General features: G+C 37.3%; 1 protein-coding gene across 4 annotated transcripts in view; it reads left to right on the plus strand.

The window, feature by feature from the left end:
- Positions 1–20,661, plus strand: part of LOC123547837 (zinc finger protein 37-like) — a 47,461-nt gene that overhangs the window by 19,153 nt on the left and 7,647 nt on the right. Inside the window, exon 4 of one of the 4 annotated variants that reach the window (XM_053551067.1) lies at positions 5,488–20,635. The exons of the other annotated variants lie outside the window; for them this stretch is intronic. Within the exon in view, the coding sequence (XP_053407042.1) occupies positions 5,488–6,555 (1,068 nt within the window). The 3' untranslated portion in view covers positions 6,556–20,635. Of the gene's footprint in view, positions 1–5,487; positions 20,636–20,661 lie in introns of those variants that run through there. 4 annotated transcript variants of the gene reach the window in all.

Here is a 20,661-nt window from a genome sequence, read left to right on the forward strand (position 1 = left end):
GACATCTCCTCTAAAACTACTGGTCAGAATCGCAGTAAACTTGGCCAGTAGTATCCTGGCATGATCCCTGTAACAGCATTATTCAAATGCCTCAGCTTGACTCTTTTTAGGGGCCACCAGAGCTAAAAGAAAAACTTTAATCAACTTCTTCTCACAGACCACTCGATGGATCTTCATCAAACTTGGTCTGTAGCATCATTCGATGGATCTTCATCAAACTTGGTCTGTAGCATCATTAAACGGTCCTTTCCCAACTTCATTCAAATGGGGGTGCTTTACCTCTTAGGGGCTGCTACATACCTTTAAATGACTTCTCATGAACCACTGGATTGATTTTCATCAAACTTGATAATTATCTTCTCCCAATTTTATTCAACTGGGAGCACTTGGCCCCTTTCATGTGCTAAAACTAAATATACTTTTGCACATTAACAGCTTGATGGCACTTCACCAAACTTGATCTGTAGCATCATTGTAAGGTCCTCTCCTAAACTTATTCAAATGGGGGAACTCGGCACCTTTTTAGGGGCCAAATATAGAAAAACATTTTAGCAGTAATTATTGTTCTCTTGAACCTCTTGATGTGTAACATGATTATAAGGTTCTCACCTAATTTTATGCAAATGGGGGCACTAGGAACCTTTAGGGGCTGCTAGAGGTTAAAAAGAACCATTTTAAAGAGATCTCCACAATAACCTCGGCCTGCTCCAGTTGTCTGTGTCTGTTTTTTCCACCCAATTTTAAAGACTGAAGAACCATGTGGAGTTGAAGCGTGTGTCATCTGTCTAATTAGAAATGTATTAACTTCTACTGCCTTAGGTATTTGTGACCCCTGGATCATAGTCCCCCTCCAAAGTTTCACACTGTTTAGCCTGTTTAGTCTGTGAAATTCAGATGAGTGTTCTTTGGCCATCATGTCCCTTTTGTTTATAGCTCCACTATTCGGAGAATAGGGGTGCTATTCTACTCACCCCGGCGTCTGCATGAGCTTTCTTGGTTAAAGTTTTTCGGCAACCTTTTTTTTTTGGTTACTATTGCTTATACCTTACTGTAACGTCACATTAACATTGTTCAGCAAACAAAGTATTGCAGGGGCTGGGCCCATTATACCCAAGGTCAAGGTCACCAACTTGGCAAGTTGTTATACCTGGAATTACGTTCATGTTAAATTTTTACGAAAGCTTTGTTTATAGACATATCTTAGGTACTTTAAAAGATAATGACTTTAAATTAAAACCATTTCTTTATTTCCATCATCTGCATGTGTGGTTACAATCCCCATAATTCTAATTGTATTTTTGACAGAATTATGCCCCTTTCGAAGTAGAAGTCTCATATTGAGACATAAATTCATTTTACTGTCAAATCGCCGAATAGTGGAGAGCACTGTCTTGCGGACAACTCTTGTTTATTTTTATGATAAGCAAAGAGTCATTAAGGTCAGGGCCAAATTTACAAATGATAGATTTTATTTTCAGAACATAGAGAACGATGTTTTTGGTTTAAATCTATTAGTTACGAATGGCTATCACCAAGCCTATAATATGAAGATTGTATTTTGGGTCCCTGTGACTAAAAAAGAAAAGAAAACAATCTGCTCAATAAATCCTAGTAGGAATTTGGTTTTGTACCAGAACTTGGTATGTAGGTAGCTTGAAATGACAAAAAGGTTAGGGTAGGGGTGTAATGATACGCTAGTCTCACAATACAAAAAAGAATACATATCGTAATACAGATGCAACGATACAGTACGTATGTACCGTATCTAAGCATTCATTTGACAAAATGACAAAAAAAGTTCCAACACTTGGAAAGTACTTGAAATTTTGCTTTAAATTTAAAGAAACTGTTATAAATGATACATTTCTTTAGTTACTATATATATATATCTTTATCACTGATTGTATGCAGTGTGCGACATTAACTTTTTAACACGGGCTACGGACTTCCAATTTTTTGTAGCCCGACAGAATTTTTCGTAGCCCCACTAATTTTTGTACCCCCCGACAACAAAGTTGTAAGGGGGGGTATACTGGTTTCAGGTTGTCTGTCTGTCTGTCTGTCCGTCTGTCCGTAGACGCAATCTTGTGCGCACCATCTCTCCTTATCCCCTTGACAGAATTTAATGAAACTTCACACAAGTGATCAGTACCAACAGTAGTTGTGCATGGGGCATGTTAGGTTCTTTTAGAAAAAAAAATTTGCAGAGTTATGGGACTTTGTTTTTTTTGTTACTACATGTATACTGTATACATAGACACAATCTTGTGCGCACCATCTCTCCTTATCCCCTTGACACAATTTAATGAAACTTCACACAAGTGATCAGTACCAACAGTAGTTGTGCATGGGGCATGTTAGGTTCTTTCAGAAAAAAAATTTGCAGAGTTATGGGACTTTGTTTTTTTGTTACTATACTATATACATAGACACAAATTTGTGCGCACCATCTCTCCTCATCCCCTTGACACAATTTAAATGATAACTATCACACAAGTGATTCAGTAACAACTAGTAGTTGTGCATGGGGCATGTTAGGTTCTTTCAGCGACAAAAGTTGCAGAGTTATGGGACTTTGTTTCTTGTTAACATACTATGTACATACAGTCTGCATATGCAATCTTGTGCGTGCCTAATCTACCAAACCCTTACACACAATTTAATGAAACTTCACACAAGTGATCAGTACCAACCCTAGTTGTGCATGGTGCATGTTACATTCTTTTAGATAAATATTCTGTATAGTTATGGGACTTTGTTTTTTGTTTCTATACTGTATACATACAGTCTGTATACATACAGTCCACATAATTATGCAGTCTTGTGTGCTTTAAATTGCAATGTACTGTGTCAGTGCATGCTGGGGGTACATTCATCACCTTTAGTGATAGCTCTAGTTCGCTCAAGAATGAACAAGACTTTCATTCTAGTAATATTTAATTTCTTTCAATATACTGCTGTAGGTTGGTGAATATTGATATATTTCAGAAATTTGTATGAGTTTTTCAGAGTTGATTTCGAAATCTGAAACAGTGTTCACAAAATCGTGCAGAAAGTCAAAGACACAGAGTCATGAAAAGAGATCTAAACTGCTTTGTAGACAAAAAATAGCTTGGCAGTAGACTGACCAGGGGTCTCGCTAGGCCCATTATTTTTTTGGGAGAAGTCAATTCTCCCTCAAACTGATTTAAGGAGAAGTGGGGAGACTTTAGGGAGAAGTTGGAAGACTCCATTAATTTTTATATTTCTACCTCGACGCTGTGAATTGATTCAATGACCATTCATTTTCTTAGTTACATCATTTTACCATGTATACACAGCGATTATTGTTTCAATACAAATTTCTGAAAAATAAAAATGTTTTCTGTTCAAGACGGTGCTGAATCTAACACCCCAATTTTTTTGTTGCTATATCGTGTAATATATAAATGCAGGATGAAAAGGGGTTTATCATTTATACCGAGTCACCACTTGTGTGAACAGTTTCTCATTCGAATAAAACTGAAAGTAAACTGTGTCAGACCTAGAAATACATACCGGTATTCAAATCAATTCATCCATCAAAGTTAGTTTTATGAAGTTAATACTTTACATGCCGTTCTTTTACCATGGATACCAAATAATTGTGTCTATAATTCCAATTAATTGCATATGTAATTGACAATTTCTTTAGAAAACGACTCGCACGTGTTGGCAATTAAATGCTAAGTGTCAAAGACGTAACCGCGGCGCTGATTGGCCTATTATTACAATTGCCGCTGGGGAAACCGACAATTTGATTTGCTTTCAAACTTCTCGCGAAAATCTCACAAGTACCTGAAGTAGGCGGAGCTTAAATTATGCTATCGGTGAGTGTGTATGTGTATTCAACGCACATTATGACATGGTGCAAATTGCCAAAAGATTAGCGAGTGCGCATCCAAAAAAATTTCAGGCGTCTTGAATTTGCTTTGAGATTGGATTTGAGCGAAGTTTGAAGCTTCAAAGCAACTATTTTGCTCCCACGTTTGCAATGATCTTTTTGGTAAATTTATTCCTCAGAACTTTTCATAGCCCGTTGGGCTACGGTCTGCCGATTTTCTGTCGCCCGAGCCGATTTTTCGTAGCCATTGGCGATCGGGCTACCGTTAATGTCGCACACTGTGTATGAAAGTTTTCATTCAACATTTCTACTTTTCACTGTATCGTTAAACAGGCCTACGATACAATATGCGTATCGCCAGACTAAGGTATTGTGATACGGTGAATTTCGATATATCATTACACCCTTAGGTTAGGGGATTTTTTTGTGGCCACTAGAGTGAAGGTCATTAACCTTGTATTCTAAGACTATTTAGTTATCTGGACAGTACACATGTATAGATTCATGTGTTTCCCAAAATATGGTCTACTTGAAGTCTTGAAGATTTATGGTATATCATTCAAACAAAGAAGTTAAACATTTTCAAATAGATAGATGTAAAAAGAGAAGTGGTATTTAGTACTGCTGCTAATGTACAGAGCATGGTTTCATTGTAGGAAAGGAATCATCATAAATAAGAAAAAATACTATAATTATAAAAAAAATTTGGCATGAAATTCTTCAACATTTAATAAGATTTGTTTTCCAAGAATAATGAAGGGCTGAAAATGTTTGTTGCAAATCGGAATTATATAAGATATGTATGTATTCTGTCAGGATGGTCTCATCATAAAACCACAGGAAAAATTGACATTTTATGTCACATAAAAAGTTATTCCACTTTCGATGTATTACATAGCATATATTTACAGTATATCTAATTTCCATATTGGCTGAGGCAATCAAAATCTCATTTAACTTGTGGAGCTGCTCTTACAGAACTATTGTTAATAATGTAATGCAAATGTTTTCAAGTATAAATGAAATGTTAGTGTAAGTTAAGAATAAATGGCAAACGTCTTTCTTGACTATTGACTGGCTTTTTGCCAACGTTGCTTAGGCACCATGTAACCGGTATAAGTAGTGTCAACTGATCAAAATTTCATATTATAGCATGTTTCATATACAGAGAGAATTTAAGATGGGTATGTTTTGACATGATAAGCTTGGCAGTATTTTATAAACAAAACTGGCTCTATACAATTTAGTTTATAATTAGGAGGAAAATTTACGTCCATCTCGAGTTAACACAGTACTAAATCTGCCCACTCAATTATTGTGGATCATTTGCAGTATGAACAAATGAAACGATTTTCAGAGTATCAACAAGGATTTACAGTTTGTGATATGTGACAGAAAGCTTGAAATGTACACAACTTCCATATGGTGAATACTAGACAGTCTTTTGCATCCTGTTTTAAAACACATTTGTGGGAATGATATTAGTGTAAATGATACTAAGGACAAATGCTGGGATAGATGGTTTCCTATGACCAATGTATGATATCAGTCGTCGTAAATACAAAACTACAAAGAAGTATGATTGATGTATACATCATCTAACAGAGGATGTATTTACATTTTAGACTGAGCTGAAACCTTTGGTGCTGGTGAAAAATAAAGTAATACAGCCGGAAAAGAGGCCACCACCTGGAGTCAAACAAAAGTGCACCATGTGTCCAAGAGAATTCACATTCCAGTTTAATTTAGACAGGCACTACAAACTTGCTCATGATCCTGATAATCCTCCAAAGCAAAAACCTAAATACCATGGCCCAAAGCAACAATGTGACATCTGTGGTAGTGTTTTCAGTCGTTCAGATATACTTCTGGACCATAAGAGGCATATACACCAGGGAGTACGTAGAGTAAGGTCTGTACAAAGGTGTACATGTGATGTTTGTGGAACGACGTTTAAAAGAAGAACTCACTTAAAGGAACATATTCTTGTGCAACATTCTGGATCACGCTTGCCACATGCTTGTAATTTGTGTGAACAGAGTTTTGTCCGTTACAGATTGCTAGAGGCGCACATGAATAGGGTCCATCTAAAAGTGAAACCTTTTGGATGTTCATTCTGTAATGGAAAATTTATTAGTCAGGCTTCAGCAGAAAGGCATATGAAGATGAAAATATGTCAGTCAGATAGGGCAAAAAGATTTAAATGTATACAATGTGAAAAGAAGTTTTCAGATTCCCAAGGTTTAGAGATGCACATGACAGCTATACATTTTGGTGGAGCTTACAGTTGTGTATGTGGAGAAATTGTAAAATGGTCCAGTAGCGTTGCCAAGCACAAAAGAAGATGTAAAGCATACCAAGAGTATGTAGCAGCTAATGGAGAGGCTGAAGATAAATTATGTAACATTATTGAAGTGTCCTATGATGATGTATTGTTAAAAAACACTGATGAACATAATTCTGAAGATATACCTAATGTTTCTAGTAATGAAAATGAAAAGTTAGCTGAGCAAGATTGTCATAGTACTGCAACAACAGATATACCTAATGTTTCTAGTAACGAAAATGAAAAGTTAGCTGAGCAAGATTGTCATAGTTCTGCAACAACAGATATACCTAATGTTTCTAGTAATGAAAATGAAATGTTAGCTGAGCTAGATTGTCAAACTGACGTGCAACCTTCATGTAACTAAAAGCCTGATGATTTTATTAGCTCACCTGTCACATAGTGACAAGGTGAGCTTTTGTGATCACACTTCGTCCGACGTCAGTCCGTCCGTCTCATGCATCCGTGCGTCAACAATTTCTTGTCTGCACAATAGTGGTTTCATTTATGATTTTATTTTAAACAAACTTGCACACAACTTGTATCACCATAAGATCTCGGTTCCTTTCTTGAACTGGCCAGATCCCATTACAGGTTCCAGAGTTATGGCCCCTGAAAGGGCCAAAATTAGCTATTTTGAGCTTGTCTGCACAATAGCAGCTATATTTATAATTTGATTTTTACCAAACTGGCACACAACTTGTATCACCATAAGATCTCGGTTCCTTTCTTGAACTGGTCAGATTCCATTATGGGTTCCAGACTTATGGCCCCTGAAATGGCCAGAATTAGCTATTTTGACCTTGTCTGCACAATAGCAGCTTCATTTATTATTTTATTTTAACCAAACTTGCACACAACTTGTATCACCATATGATTTTGGGTCCTTTCTTGAACTGGCCAGATTCCTTTATGGGTTCCAGAGTGATGGCCCCTGAAAGGGCCAGAATTAACTATTTTGACCTTGTCTGCACAATAGCAGCTTCATTTATGATTTGAATTTAATCAAACTTGCACTAAAACTTGTGTCACCATAAGATCTCGGTTCCTTCCTTGAACCGGCCAGATCCCCTAATGGATTCCAGAGTTATGGCCCCTGAAAGGGCCAAAATTAGCTATTTTGACCTTGTCTGCACAATAGCAGCTTCATTTATGATTTGATTTTAACCAAACTTGCACAAAACTTGTATCACCACAAGATCTTGGTTCCTTTGTTGAACTGGCCAGATTCCTTCATGGGTTTCAGGGTTATGGCCCCTTAAAGGTCTAAAATTGGCTATTTTGGCTTTTGCAGCCATATAGAGACTTCATTTATGGTTTTATTTGATACAAACTTCCAAAATATCTTCAACAACAATAAATCTTGGATTCCATGACAAATCAGGTCCATTCATAGGTTCCAGAGTTATTTTATATCTGATTACCTCCCCTGATTGTAATCAAAATGGATTTATATCAGTAAGTACTTATAGGACTTATTTGAAATTTCATTATTGTCATAAGTTGGACTGAGCCAATGAGGGTAGATAACTATGGACTGATTTTATGTCAAATTACCTCCCTTTATTTCAAATTAAAATGGGTATATCTCCGTAACTAATGAAGATACTGATCTGAAATTTCATTTATGTCAACAGATTTATTTGGCAGGCCCTCCTTTTGTTAACTTACAATCATTTTTTTTTAATTACTTCCCTTTTACGTTACTATAAATAGCTTGTTTTTAGTAACTTTTTTATTATTAGCCATAGGGAAAAACCGAGACCACTTTTCTGTGATACAACATGGATGGTACCTCCAAGTTTTAGGTGTATTTTGACATATCTGTACCTTGTAAGAATTTTTTTTTTCTTTTTGGTTTAATTTCTTCCCTTTCTTGTTCCTGTCCTTTGGACTTAGATATTTTTTCTGAGGACCTTCTTGTCCTCAAGTGCAATGATAACAGGTGAGCGATATAGGGCCATCATGGCCCTCTTGTTATTTGTTCACAATTCCTGTTTTATATTGTTTAGGACTTTTATTACCTCACCTGAGCACAAAGTACTCAAGGTGAGCTATGGTGACCAGTCATTGTCCCGCGTGCAACGTATCTCATCGTCAACATTTGCCTTGTGAACACTCAGTAGGCCAGATCAAAGAAAGCTTGTGAACACTATAGAGGCCACAGTTTTACTCAATCTTTATGAAACTTGGTCAGAATGTTTATCTTGATGATCTCTAGGTAATGTTTGAATCTGGGTCATGTGGGTCAAAAAGTAGGTCACCTGGTCAAAGCAAAGGAAAACCTTGTGAACACTCCCGAGGCCTCAGTTGTCACTCTATCTTTATGAAACTTAGAATGTTTGTCTTGGTGATCTCTAGGTCAAGTTTAAAACTAGGTCACATGGTATAAAAAACTAGGCCAGAACAGAGGAAAATCTTGTTAACACTCTAGAGTCCACAGTTTAAGTTTGAAACGCATGAGAATTTGTCAGAATGTTTGTCTTGTAGACCTTTAGGTCAAGTTTGAATTTGGGTCATGTTGGGTGAAAAACTAGGTCATCAGGTCAAATCAAAGGAAAAACTTGATATCACTGCAGAGGCCATGTTTATGACCGTATCTTCATGAAACTTGGTCAAAATGTTTCTCTTTATGATCTCTAGCCCAATTTCAAATCTGGGTCATCCGGGATCAAAAACTAAGTCTCCTGTTTTAATCAAAGAAAAACACTGTTTATGCAATAGGGGCTGCATTTTTCATTTGATGTGCATGAAACTTTGTCAGAATGTTTGTCTACATGAAATCTTGGATAAAATTTTATCCTGGTCATGGGGAGTCAAAAACTAGGTCATCAGGTCAAATCAAAGAATAAGGTTGTTTGCACTCAAGGGGCCACATTTTTAGCTCACCTGAGCACAAAGTGCTCAAAGTTGAGCTTTTGTGATTGCCCTGTGTCCATCATCCGTCAGTCTTCTGTCGTCAACAATTTGACTGTTAACACTCTAGAGGTCACAGTTTTGGCCCAGTTTTAATGAAACTTGGTCAGAATGTTACTCTCAATAAAATCTTGGACGAGTTCGATATTGGATTATCTGGGGTCAAAAAACTAGGTCACCAGGTCAGATCAAAGGAAAAGCTTGTGAACACTACAGGCCACATTTATGACTGTATCTTCATGAAACTTTGTCAGAATGTTAATCTTGATGAACATAAGGTCAGGTTCAAATCGGGGTTAGGTGGGGTCAAAAACTAGGTCACCAGGTCAGATCAAAGGAAAATTTTGTTAACTCTCTAGAGGCCACATTTATGACTGCATCTTCATGAAACTTGATCAGAATATTAACCTTGATGATCTTTAGGTCAAGTTCAAATCTAGGTCAAGTGGATTCAGAAACTAGGTCACCAGGTTAAATCAAATGTAAGGCTTGTTAACACTCTAGAGGCCACATTTATGACCATACCATAATGAAACTTGGTCAGAATTTTAATCTTGATGATCTCTAGTTCAAGTTTAAATCTGTGTCAGGTGGAGTCAAAACTAGGTCACCAGGTCAAATCAAAGGAAAAGCTAGTTAACACTCTAGAGGCCACATTCATGACCATATCTTAATGAAACTTGGTCAGAATGTTAACCTTGATGATCTTTAGGTCAACTTTAAATGTGGGTCAGATGGGGTCTCAAACTAGGTCTCCAGATCAAATCAAAGCAAAAGCTTGTTAACACTCAGAGGCCACATTTATGACTGTATCTTCATGAAACTTGATCAAAATGTTAACCTTGATGATCTTTAGGTCAGTTCGAATTTGGATCTTGTGGAATGTGACCTACTGACCTGCTTTTTATGCCCCCGAAGGGAGGCATATAGTTTTTGAACTGTCTGTCTGTCAGTCTGTCTGCAATTTTCGTGTCCAGTCCATATCTTTGATCATGGATGGATTTTCAAATAACTTGGCATGAATGTGTACCAAAGTAAGATGATGTGTCGCACGCAAGACCCAGGTCCGTAGCTCAAAGGTCAAGGTCACACTTAGACGTTGAAGGATAGTGCATTGATGGGCGTGTCCGGACTTTGTCATTGATGGATGGATTTTCAAATAACTTGGCATGAATGTGTATCACAGTAAGATGACGTGTCGCGTGCAAGACCCAGGTCCGTAGCTCAAAGGTCAAGGTCACACTTAGACGTTAAAGGATAGTGCCTTGATGGGTGTGTCCGGTCCATATCTTTGTCATCCATGGATGGATGGGCGTGTCCGGTCCATATCTTTGTCACCCATGGATGGATTTTCAAATAACTTGACATGAATGTGTACCACAGTAAGACGACATGTTGCACGCAGGACCCAGGTCCGTAGCTCAAAGGTCAAGGTCACACTAAGACGTTAAAGGATAGTGCATTGATGGGCGTGTCCGGTCCATATCTTTGTCATCCATGGATGGATTTTCAAATAACTTGTCATAAATGTGTACCACAGTAAGATGATGTGTCGCACGCAAGACCCAGGTCCGTAGCTCAAAGGTCAAGGTCACAGACGTTAAAGGATAGTGCATTGATGGGCGTGTCCGGTCCATATCTTTGTCATCGATGGATGGATTTTCAAATAACTTGGCATGAATGTGTACCACAGTAAGACGACGTGTCGCGCGCAAAACCCAGGTCCGTAGCTCAAAGGTCAAGGTCACACTTAGACGTTAAAGGATAGTGCATTGATGGGCATGTCCGGTCCATATCTTTGTCATCCATGGATGGATTTTCAAATAACTTGGCATGAATGTGTACCACAGTAAGACGACGTGTCGCGCGCAAGACCCATTGCGGTAGCTCGAAGGTCAAGTTCACACTTACACGTTAAAGGTCATTTTTCATGATAGTGCATTGATGGGCGTGTCCGGTCCATATCTTTGTCATTCATACATGGACTACGCATGAATGTGTGGCACAGTTAGACGACGTGTCGCGCGCAAGACCTAGCTCCATAGGTCAAAGGTCCTAAACTCTAACATCGGCCATAACTATTCATTCAAAGTGCCATCGGGGGCATGTGTCATCCTATGGAGACAGCTCTTGTTTGTTTTTTAAAATACAGCTTTGAAATTTGGATGACATGTACAGTTTTGCACACTGATTTTAAAACTTGACTTCAGTGATCATGAATTTGACCTACTGACCTACTTTCTTCAGGTGAGTGATACAGGGCCTTTAGGGCCCTCTTGTTAATTCTATTTTCATAAACTTGGTTAGAATGTTTTTAGCCCACCATCATCAGATGGTGGGCTATTCAAATCACTCTGCGTCCGTGGTCCGGCGTCCTTCCGTCCGTCCGTCCGTCCTTCCGTTAACAATTTCTCGTTATCGCATCTCCTCAGAAACTACCAGGGGGATTTTGACCAAACTTTGTCAGAATGATGTATTGGTACCCTAGTTGTGTCCCCCTGAAAATCAAACTGGTTCAACAAATTTTTAGTAAGTTATGGCCCTTTGTTTATTTCTATAATTTACATAGATTTATATAGGGAAAAACTTTGAAAATCTTCTTGCCCAAAACCACAGAGCCTAGGGCTTTGATATTTGGTATGAAGCATCATCTAGTGGTCCTCTACCAAGATGATTGAAATTATTTCCCTGGGGTCTAATATGGCCCCGCCCCGGGGGTCACATGGTTTATATAGACTTATATAGGGAAAAACTTTGAAAAATCTCTTGTCCAAAACCACAGGGCTTAGGGCATTGATATTTTGTATGTGACATCATCTGGTGGTCTTCTACTAAGATTGTTCAAATTATCCCCCTAGGGTCAAGTATAGCCCCGCCCCGGGGGTCACATGGTTTACATAGACTTATATAGGGAAAAACTTTGAAAATCTTCTTGTCCAAACCACAAAGCCTAGGGCTTTGATACTGGTTATTTAGCATCATCTAGTGGTTCTCTACCAAGTTTGTTCAAATTATCCCCCTAGGGTCAAAAAAGGCCCCGCCCTGGGGGTCACATGGTTCATTATAGACTTATATAGGGAAAAGCTTTTAAAATGTTCTTGTCAATAACTACAACATTCAAATTTGGACCACGTATGTATTTTTGAGTGGCAAGATGAACCTTGACATGAGTTGACCTTGATTTTGACCTAGTGACCTACTTTCACATTTCTGTAGCTACAGCCTTTAAATTTGGACCACATGTATATTTTTGAGTGGCAAGATGAACCTTGACATGAGTTGACCTTGATTTTGACCTAGTGACCTACTTTCACATTTCTGTAGCTACAGCCTTCAAATTTTCACCACCTGCATAGTTTTGTGCACTGGAAAAAACTTTGACCTTGATTTTGACCTAGTGACCTACTTTAACATTTTTGAAGGTACAGGCGTCAGATTTGGACCATATGCATAGTTCTGTGTTTCAAAATGAAATTTGATATTGATTTTGACCTAGCGACCTACTTTCACATTTCTCAAGCTACAGCCTTCAAATTTGGACCACATGCATAGTTTTGTGTACCAAAAAAAACTTTGACCTTCACATTGACCTAGTGACCTACTTTCACATTTTTGAAGGTACAGGCTTCAAATTTGGACCACATGCATAGTTTTGTATTCCGAAATAAAATTTGACCTTGATTTTGACCTAATGACCTACTTTTACATTTCTCAAGCTACAGCCTTCAAATTTGGACCACTTGCATATTTTTGTGTACTGAAATGAACTTTGACCTTTACATTGACCTAGTGACCTACTTTCACATTTTTAAGGTACAGGCTTCAAATTTGGACCACATGCATAGTTTTGTATTCCGAAATAAAATTTGACCTTGATTTTGACCTAGTGACCTACTTTCACATTTCTCAAGCTATAGCCTTCAAATTTGGACCACATGCATAGTTTTGTGTACCGAAATGAACTTTGACCTTTACATTGACCTAGTGACCTACATTCACATTTTTGAAGGTACTGGCTTCAAATTTGGACCACATGCATAGTTTTGTATTCTGAAATAAAATTTGACATTGATTTTGACCTAGTGACCTACTTTTACATTTCTCAAGCTACAGCCTTCAAATTTGGACCACTTGCATAGTTTTGTGTACTGAAATGAACTTGACCTTAAGATTGACCTAGTGACCTACTTTCACATTTCTGTAGCTACAGGCTTCAAATTTAGACTACATGCATAAGATTGTGTACCGAAACAAACTTTGACCTTGACATTGACCTAGTGACATACTTTCACATTTCTCAAGCTACAGCTTTCAAATTCGGACCACATGCACAGTGTTGTGTACGGAAATGAAATTTGACCTTGAGCTAGTCAATAAGTCTTGAAATTTGGAGCACTCAAAAATGGCACATTGGTGGGCGCCAAGATCACTCTGTGATCTCTTGTTTTTTTTATTATAAAGTCTTGGATGATTTCAAATCTGGGTCATATGGGGTCAAAACTAGGTCACTAGGTCAGATCAAAGGAAAAGCTTGTATATACTCCAGAGGCCACATTTTTGCTTCAATCTTCATGAAACTGTCGGAATGTTTGTTTTTTACGGAATCTTGGACAAGCACGATTCTGGGTCATGTGGGGTCAAAATCTAGGTCAAATCAAAGCAAATCCTTGTTCATACTCAAGTGGCCACATTTTTGGTCCAATCTTAATGAAAATTGGTCAGAATATTTGTCTCCATGAAATAACTAAGTCAAGCATGTTTACACTTTTATGGTGTTTTTCTCAGGTGAGCGACCTAGGGTCATCTTGGCCATCTTATTGGTATAAATCTTATCTTTTATTCACTTTAGTTGATTTAGTCTAAGTTAGGCAGTTAGTGTATGTAGATGGTCCAGCATCAGTTTTCCCTAGTTCTACTTGAATAATTATCCTCTTGTCTGAAACTGTTTGTCATAGGTAAGTAGTAACCTGGCATTGATCTGTTTCAAACATGATTGATTGCTTGGTGCATTAAAGAGCTGCCAGTGCTAAAAACAGAAATAATTATTTTTAAATATTTTCTTTGAAACTTTATTGTGCAAACTTATACCAGCCATGATCTGAGGCATATTTTTAGCTCATCTGATTTTTTGAAAAAAAAAAATGATGAGTTATTGTCATCACTTGATCAGCGTCGGCGTTGCCTGCTTAAGTTTTATGTTTAGTTCAGTTTTTCTCCTAAACCATCAAAGCTATTGCTTTGAAACTTGCAACATTTGTTCACCATCATAAGTTGACCCTGTACAGCAAGAAACATAACTCCATCCTGCTTTTTGCAAGATTTATGGCCCCTTTTGTACTTAGAAAATATCAGATTTCTTGGTTAAGTTTTATGTTTAGGTCAGCTTTTCTCCTAAGCTATCAAAGCTATTGCTTTGAAACTTGCAACACTTGTTCACCATCATAAGCTGACCCTGTACATCAAGAAACATAACTCCATCCTGCTTTTTGCAAGAATTATTGTCCCTTTTAGACTTAGAAAATCATTTTCTTGGTTAAGTTTTATGTTTAGGTCAGCTTTTCTCCTAAACTATCAGAGCTGTTGCTTTAAAACTTGCAACACGTGTTCACCATCTTAAGCTGACCCTGTACATCAAGAAACATAACTCCATCCTGCTTTTTGCAAGATGCATGGCCCCTTTTGGACTTAGAAAATATCAGATTTCTTGGTTAAGTTTTATGTTTAGGTCAACTTTTTCTCTTAAACTATCAAAGCTATTGCTTTGAAACTTGCAACAGTTGTTCACCATCATAAGCTGACCCTGTACATCAAGAAACATAGCTCCATCCTGCTTTTTTTCAAGAATTATTGCCCCTTTTGGACTTAGAAAATCAGTTTTCTTGGTTGAGTAATATGTTTAAGTCAGCTGTTCTCATAAACTATCAAAGCTATTGCTTTAAAACTTACAACACTTGTGTACCATCATAAGCTGACCATGTACAGCAAGAAACATAACTCCATCCTGCTTTTTGCAAGAATTATTGCCCCTTTTAGACTTAGAAAATCAGTTTTCTTGGTTAAGTTTTATGTTTAGGTCAGTTTTTCTCCTAAACTATCAGAGCTGTTGCTTTAAAACTTGCAACACGTGTTCCCCATCTTAAGCTGACCCTGTACAGCAAGAAACATAACTCCATCCTGCTTTTTGCAAGATGTATGGCCCCTTTTGGACTTAGAAAATATCAGATTTCTTGGTTAAGTTTTATGTTTAGGTCAACTTTTTCTCTTAAACTATCAAAGCTATTGCTTTGAAACTTGCAACAGTTGTTCACCATCATAAGCTGACCCTGTACATCAAGAAACATAGCTCCATCCTGCTTTTTTTCAAGAATTATTGCCCCTTTTGGACTTAGAAAATCAGTTTTCTTGGTTGAGTAATATGTTTAAGTCAGCTGTTCTCATAAACTATCAAAGCTATTGCTTTAAAACTTGCAACACTTGTGTACCATCATAAGCTGACCATGTACAGCAAGAAACATAACTCTGTCCTGCTTTTTGCAAGACTTATGGTCCCTTTTGGACTTAGAAAATATCAGATTTATTGGTTAAGTTTTATGTTTAGGTCAGCTTTTCTCTTAAACTATTCAAGCTATTGCTTTGAAACTTGCAACAGTTGTTCACCATCATAAGCTGACTATGTACATCAAGAAACATAACTGCTTTTTGCAAGAATTATGGCTCATTTTGGACTTAGAAAATCATTGGTAGGACAATTTTTTTATTATACAAAAAAAATTCAAGTGAAACTGTGCACTTCGGATATTGTTTGGGATTTCAAATGGTAAGACCAGAATTATGGTCCTTAACTTAGTGAAAAATGTGCATAAAGAACCTGAAAGATTGTGTTGCATATATCTCAAAAAGCGTTTGACCTAGAGTCACGAAACTTTACAGAAATGTTGTTCACCTGGCAATGTTGTGCATTCGTTTTAATGGGATTTCAGTGAGCAAGACTAGTAATATGACCCTCCAATTTGTCAAAAAATATACATAAAAGCCTGAAGTTTATGTTGCACATATCTTAAAAAGTATTTGACCTAGAATTATGAAACCTTAAAGGAATGTTACTTACATGATGTTTTACACCTGGTGTGTTATCTAGGCTCCCCCACTTAAATTTATTTTTGTTTTGTTTTACACTCAGATTCTTAATGATGTTTTGGCATTCATGACACCCCCAACATACCACTTTCGAATGTTGTTATTATGATGCCCCCCTTCGAAGAAGGAGGGGTATATTGTTTTGCAGATGTCGGTATGTCTGTCTGTCAGTCGGTCTGTATGTAGACCAGTCCGTTTCCGGATGATAACTCAAGATCGCTTGGGCCTAGGATCATGAAAGTTGATAGGAAGTTTGATCATCACCTTCAGATGACCCCTGTTGATTTTGAGGTCTGTATATCAAAGGTCAAGGTCACAGTGACCCTGAACAGTTAAACGGTTTCCGGATGATAACTCAAGAACGCTTGGGCCTAGGATCATGAAAGTTGATAGGGAGGTTGGTCAGGACCAGCAGATGACCCCTGTTGATTTTGAGGTCAGTATGTCGAAGTTCAAGGTCACAGTGACCCGGAACAATTAAATGGTTTCCGGATGGTAACTCAAGATTGCTTGGGCCTAGGATCTTGAAAGTTGATAGGAATGTTGTTCATGACCAGCAGATGACCCCTATTGATTTTGAAGTCATTAGGTCAAAGGTCAAGGTAACAGTGACCAGGAACGGTAAAACGGTTTCAGGGCGATATCTCAAGAACGCTTAGGCCTAGGATCAGGAAAATTGATAAGGAGATTGTTCATGACCAGCAGATGACCCCTAGTGATTTTGAGGTCATTTAGTCAGAGTTCAAGGTCAGGTTGGCCAGGAACAGTTAAACAGTTTCTGGACAATAACTTGAGAATGCTTGGGCCAAGGGTCATGAAAGATGATAGAGAGGTTCATCATGACCAGCAGATGACCCCTATTGATTTTGAGGTCAATAGGTCAATGTCACATTGAACCAGAACAGTAGAACTTTTGTTTACAGTGAGCAAATAATTTCTGTTCCTTGTGCAATTACTGAATGCATCAAGGGGGGCATTTCGTGTTCGACGAGCTCTTGTTTTTGTTGTTTTTCTTCCAGTTTCATTATTGTCTCTTGCATTGGTAATATCTTGGTCTGTAGCTTCATTATAAGGTCCTCCTCCAAATTATACAAATGGGGGCAGTCTTCATTTTTAGGGGCGCTAGACTTAAAAATAGAAATGCTTTCATAAGATTTCTTCTCATGAAATGCTTCATGGATCTTCATCAAACTTGATTTGTAGCATTATAAGGCTCTTTACCAAAAATTTTATGCCGCCAAAGGTGGACATATAAAAATCACACCATCCGTCCATCCATGTGTGTCAGTGCATCCATTTAATTCTTGTCTGGGCTGTAACTCTTTCATTCATCAGGGATTTTGAAATTACTAGGCATAAATGTTCACCATAATAAGACGACGTGTCATGCGCAAGACCCGTAGCTCCAAGATCATGGTCACACTTAGAGATCAACGGTTATCATGGTCTGTTTCGTGTGTGATCCATAACTCTGCCATCCATGAAGGGATTTTCAAATAACTTGGCATAAATGTTTACCATAATGAGACGTTGTGTCATGCGCAAAATCTAGACCCCTACCTCCAAGGTCAAGGTCACACTTAGAAGTCAAAGGTTAACAGGGTCTGTTTCGTGTCCGGTCCATAACTCTGCCATTCATCAAGGGATTTTGAAATTACTTGGCATAAATGTTCCTCATAATGAGACGACATGTCATGCACAAGGTGTCATGCAGAAGACCTAGACCCCTAGCTTAAAGGTCAAAGTCACACTGAGAAGTTTTAGTCTAGGTCAAGGTCATGAAATGATGTGTGATTTTTAGCTCAACTGAGCACAAAGTGCTCAAAGGTGAGCTTTAGTGATCGCCCTGTGTCCATCGTCAGTCGTCCATCGTCAGTCGTCCGTCGTCAACAGTTTGACTCTTAACACTCTAGAGGTCACAATTTTGGCCCGAACTTGATGAAACTTGGTCAGAATGTTACCCTCAATAAAATCTTGGATGAGTTCAGTATTGGGTCATCTGGGGTCAAAAACTAGGTCACCAGGACAAATCAAAGGAAAAGCTTGTTAACACTCTAGATGTCACAATTTTGGCCCAATCTTAATGAAACTTGGACAGAATGTTACCCTCATTATAGTCTTGGATGAGTTTGATATTGGGTCATCTGGGGTCAAAAATTAGGTCACCAGGTCAGATCAAAGAAAAAGCTTGTTAACACTGTACAGGCCAGATTTATGACTGTATCTTCATGAAACTTGGACAGAATGTTAATCTTGATGATTTCAAGGTCAAGTTTTAATCTTGGTCATGTAGAGTCAAAAACTAGGTCACCAGGTCAAATCAAAGGAAAAGCTAGTTTACACTGTAGAGGCCACATTTATGACCATATCTTAATGCAACTTAGTCAGAATGTTAATCTTGATGATCTATAAGTAAAGTTCAAATCTGGGTCAGGTGGGGTCCAAAACTAGGTCACTAGGTCAAATCAAAGGAAAAGCTTGTTATCACTCTAGAGGCCACATTTATGACTGTATTTTCATGAAACTTAGTTAGAATGTTAATCTTGGTGATCTTTAGGTCAAGTTTGAATCTGGGTCATGTCTGGTGGTCAAAAACTAGGTCACTGGGTCAAATTGAAGGAAAAGCTATTTTACATTTTAGAGGCCTCATTTATGATCATATCTTAATGAAACTTGGTCGGAATGTTAATCTTGATGATCTTTAGGTCAATAGGTGAGGTGAGTGATACAGGGCCTTCATGGCCCTCTTGCTTACGCATACAAGATAAAACTAGAAATATCTTTAAACAACTTCTAATGAGTAGCTAGATAGATTTTCGTCAGACTTTGTATGTACGATCATTATAAGGTCCTCTCTCAAATTTGTTCAAAAGGGGGAAGTTGGCCCCATTTAGGGGTTGCTATGGCTTCAAGTAAAAATACCTTTTAATGACTACTTATCATGAATCAGTCAATGGATCTTCATCAAATCAATCTGTAGCATTAATACAACTTCACAAGGTCTTCACATAGATATTTTCAGTTTGGGGTGTTTGGTTCCTTAAAGGTCAAATGGTTAAGGCCTTCTTCAGGTGAGCAACTAAGGCCAAGTTTAAAGAACTCCAAAGTAATGGGAACTCCTTAACTCAGAATACCTTGATTACCTTGGAATTATAACTTTGAATTATCAAAGAAAGATTTTGATGGGGTAGTTACCATTGTAAATTTCTGTTTTGTTTTGGACACAAAAATGTTTTAAAGTTTCAGTTTTGACTTCATTTGAAGATGGGTTGTAATAAAACTTCCAGGATATCTTAGAAACATTAATGAGACACATCATGATCAAACCAACATAGTCATGATAGTGGCATCATTTCTTAATATTTCTTAATATTAGCGAAAATAGAACCATAGCAAATTTTACCCCATCTGCATTTTAAAAAAAAATGTTGATTTAAAAAAATATCTTAGGACAGGGTACATTTTTGACTATCATAATTATAGACATTTTAAAAGATATCTCAGAGATTCAAAAAAATATACTTCTAGCCCCAAGAAATATCTTATTGTTACCCTGCAAATTTCTTAAATGGACTGGTCCATCATTTAATTTGGCAGTACCACTTATTTCGCAAAGGGATGTTCTCTGAAAATTTACAGACTGAAGAGTGAACAGTGCAGACCATGATCTAAGTATCTATATTTAATATGACTGAAACACATATTTCTCTATAGCGTAGAGATGGACGAAAGTTTTTATTGCCGCGTGTTTGATTCCTGAAGTGGGCATCTTTTTTTTTCTTCTTGATTTGGCATTTTTAAGATAGACTAGAAACAAAAACTTATTTTAAAATGTTAATAATTTGTCAAAACTTTTTTAGCAAAAAAATCTGGATGTCAGTGCCTTTAAATGTGTTAAATAATACAGTAACTGTCTAAATAATTGTTATGAAAATATTTTGATAGACATTATACTATTAATAGACATGCAATATCATGTATTATCAGTAACACTGTATTTTACTGGACTGCAGACACTTGCCTTTTTCAAGCCCAGAATAGTTGTTAATTACAAAGGAAAAATACATTTTGGAAGTAAAAAAAAAGATATGATTGCCAGTAAATAAATGTATTATTTAGAGTTATTATTAACCTTTTAACATTTTCAGTGAAAACCCCTTCGAATTATATATGGTATTGCCCAAATTGAATGATAGACCAGTCCATTTTAGAAATTTAGCAGGATAAGGGTTAAAGTAAAAACAGGTTCAGGAGATCAAGTATAAACCTGCTGAATTTTATAGGAAGACTTATGTTACTCATATGTTTTATTCAAGAATTTACAGGTTCATGTAAGTCATGTAAATAGTATTGTGTGAAGTACATAAATATATGAAATAAACTTGTTTCATTTATGAAGTAGCCTCCTCCTTTACCCCTT

This window comes from Mercenaria mercenaria, chromosome 9 (assembly GCF_021730395.1).
Source record: "Mercenaria mercenaria strain notata chromosome 9, MADL_Memer_1, whole genome shotgun sequence".
Classification (NCBI taxonomy): domain Eukaryota; kingdom Metazoa; phylum Mollusca; class Bivalvia; order Venerida; family Veneridae; genus Mercenaria; species Mercenaria mercenaria.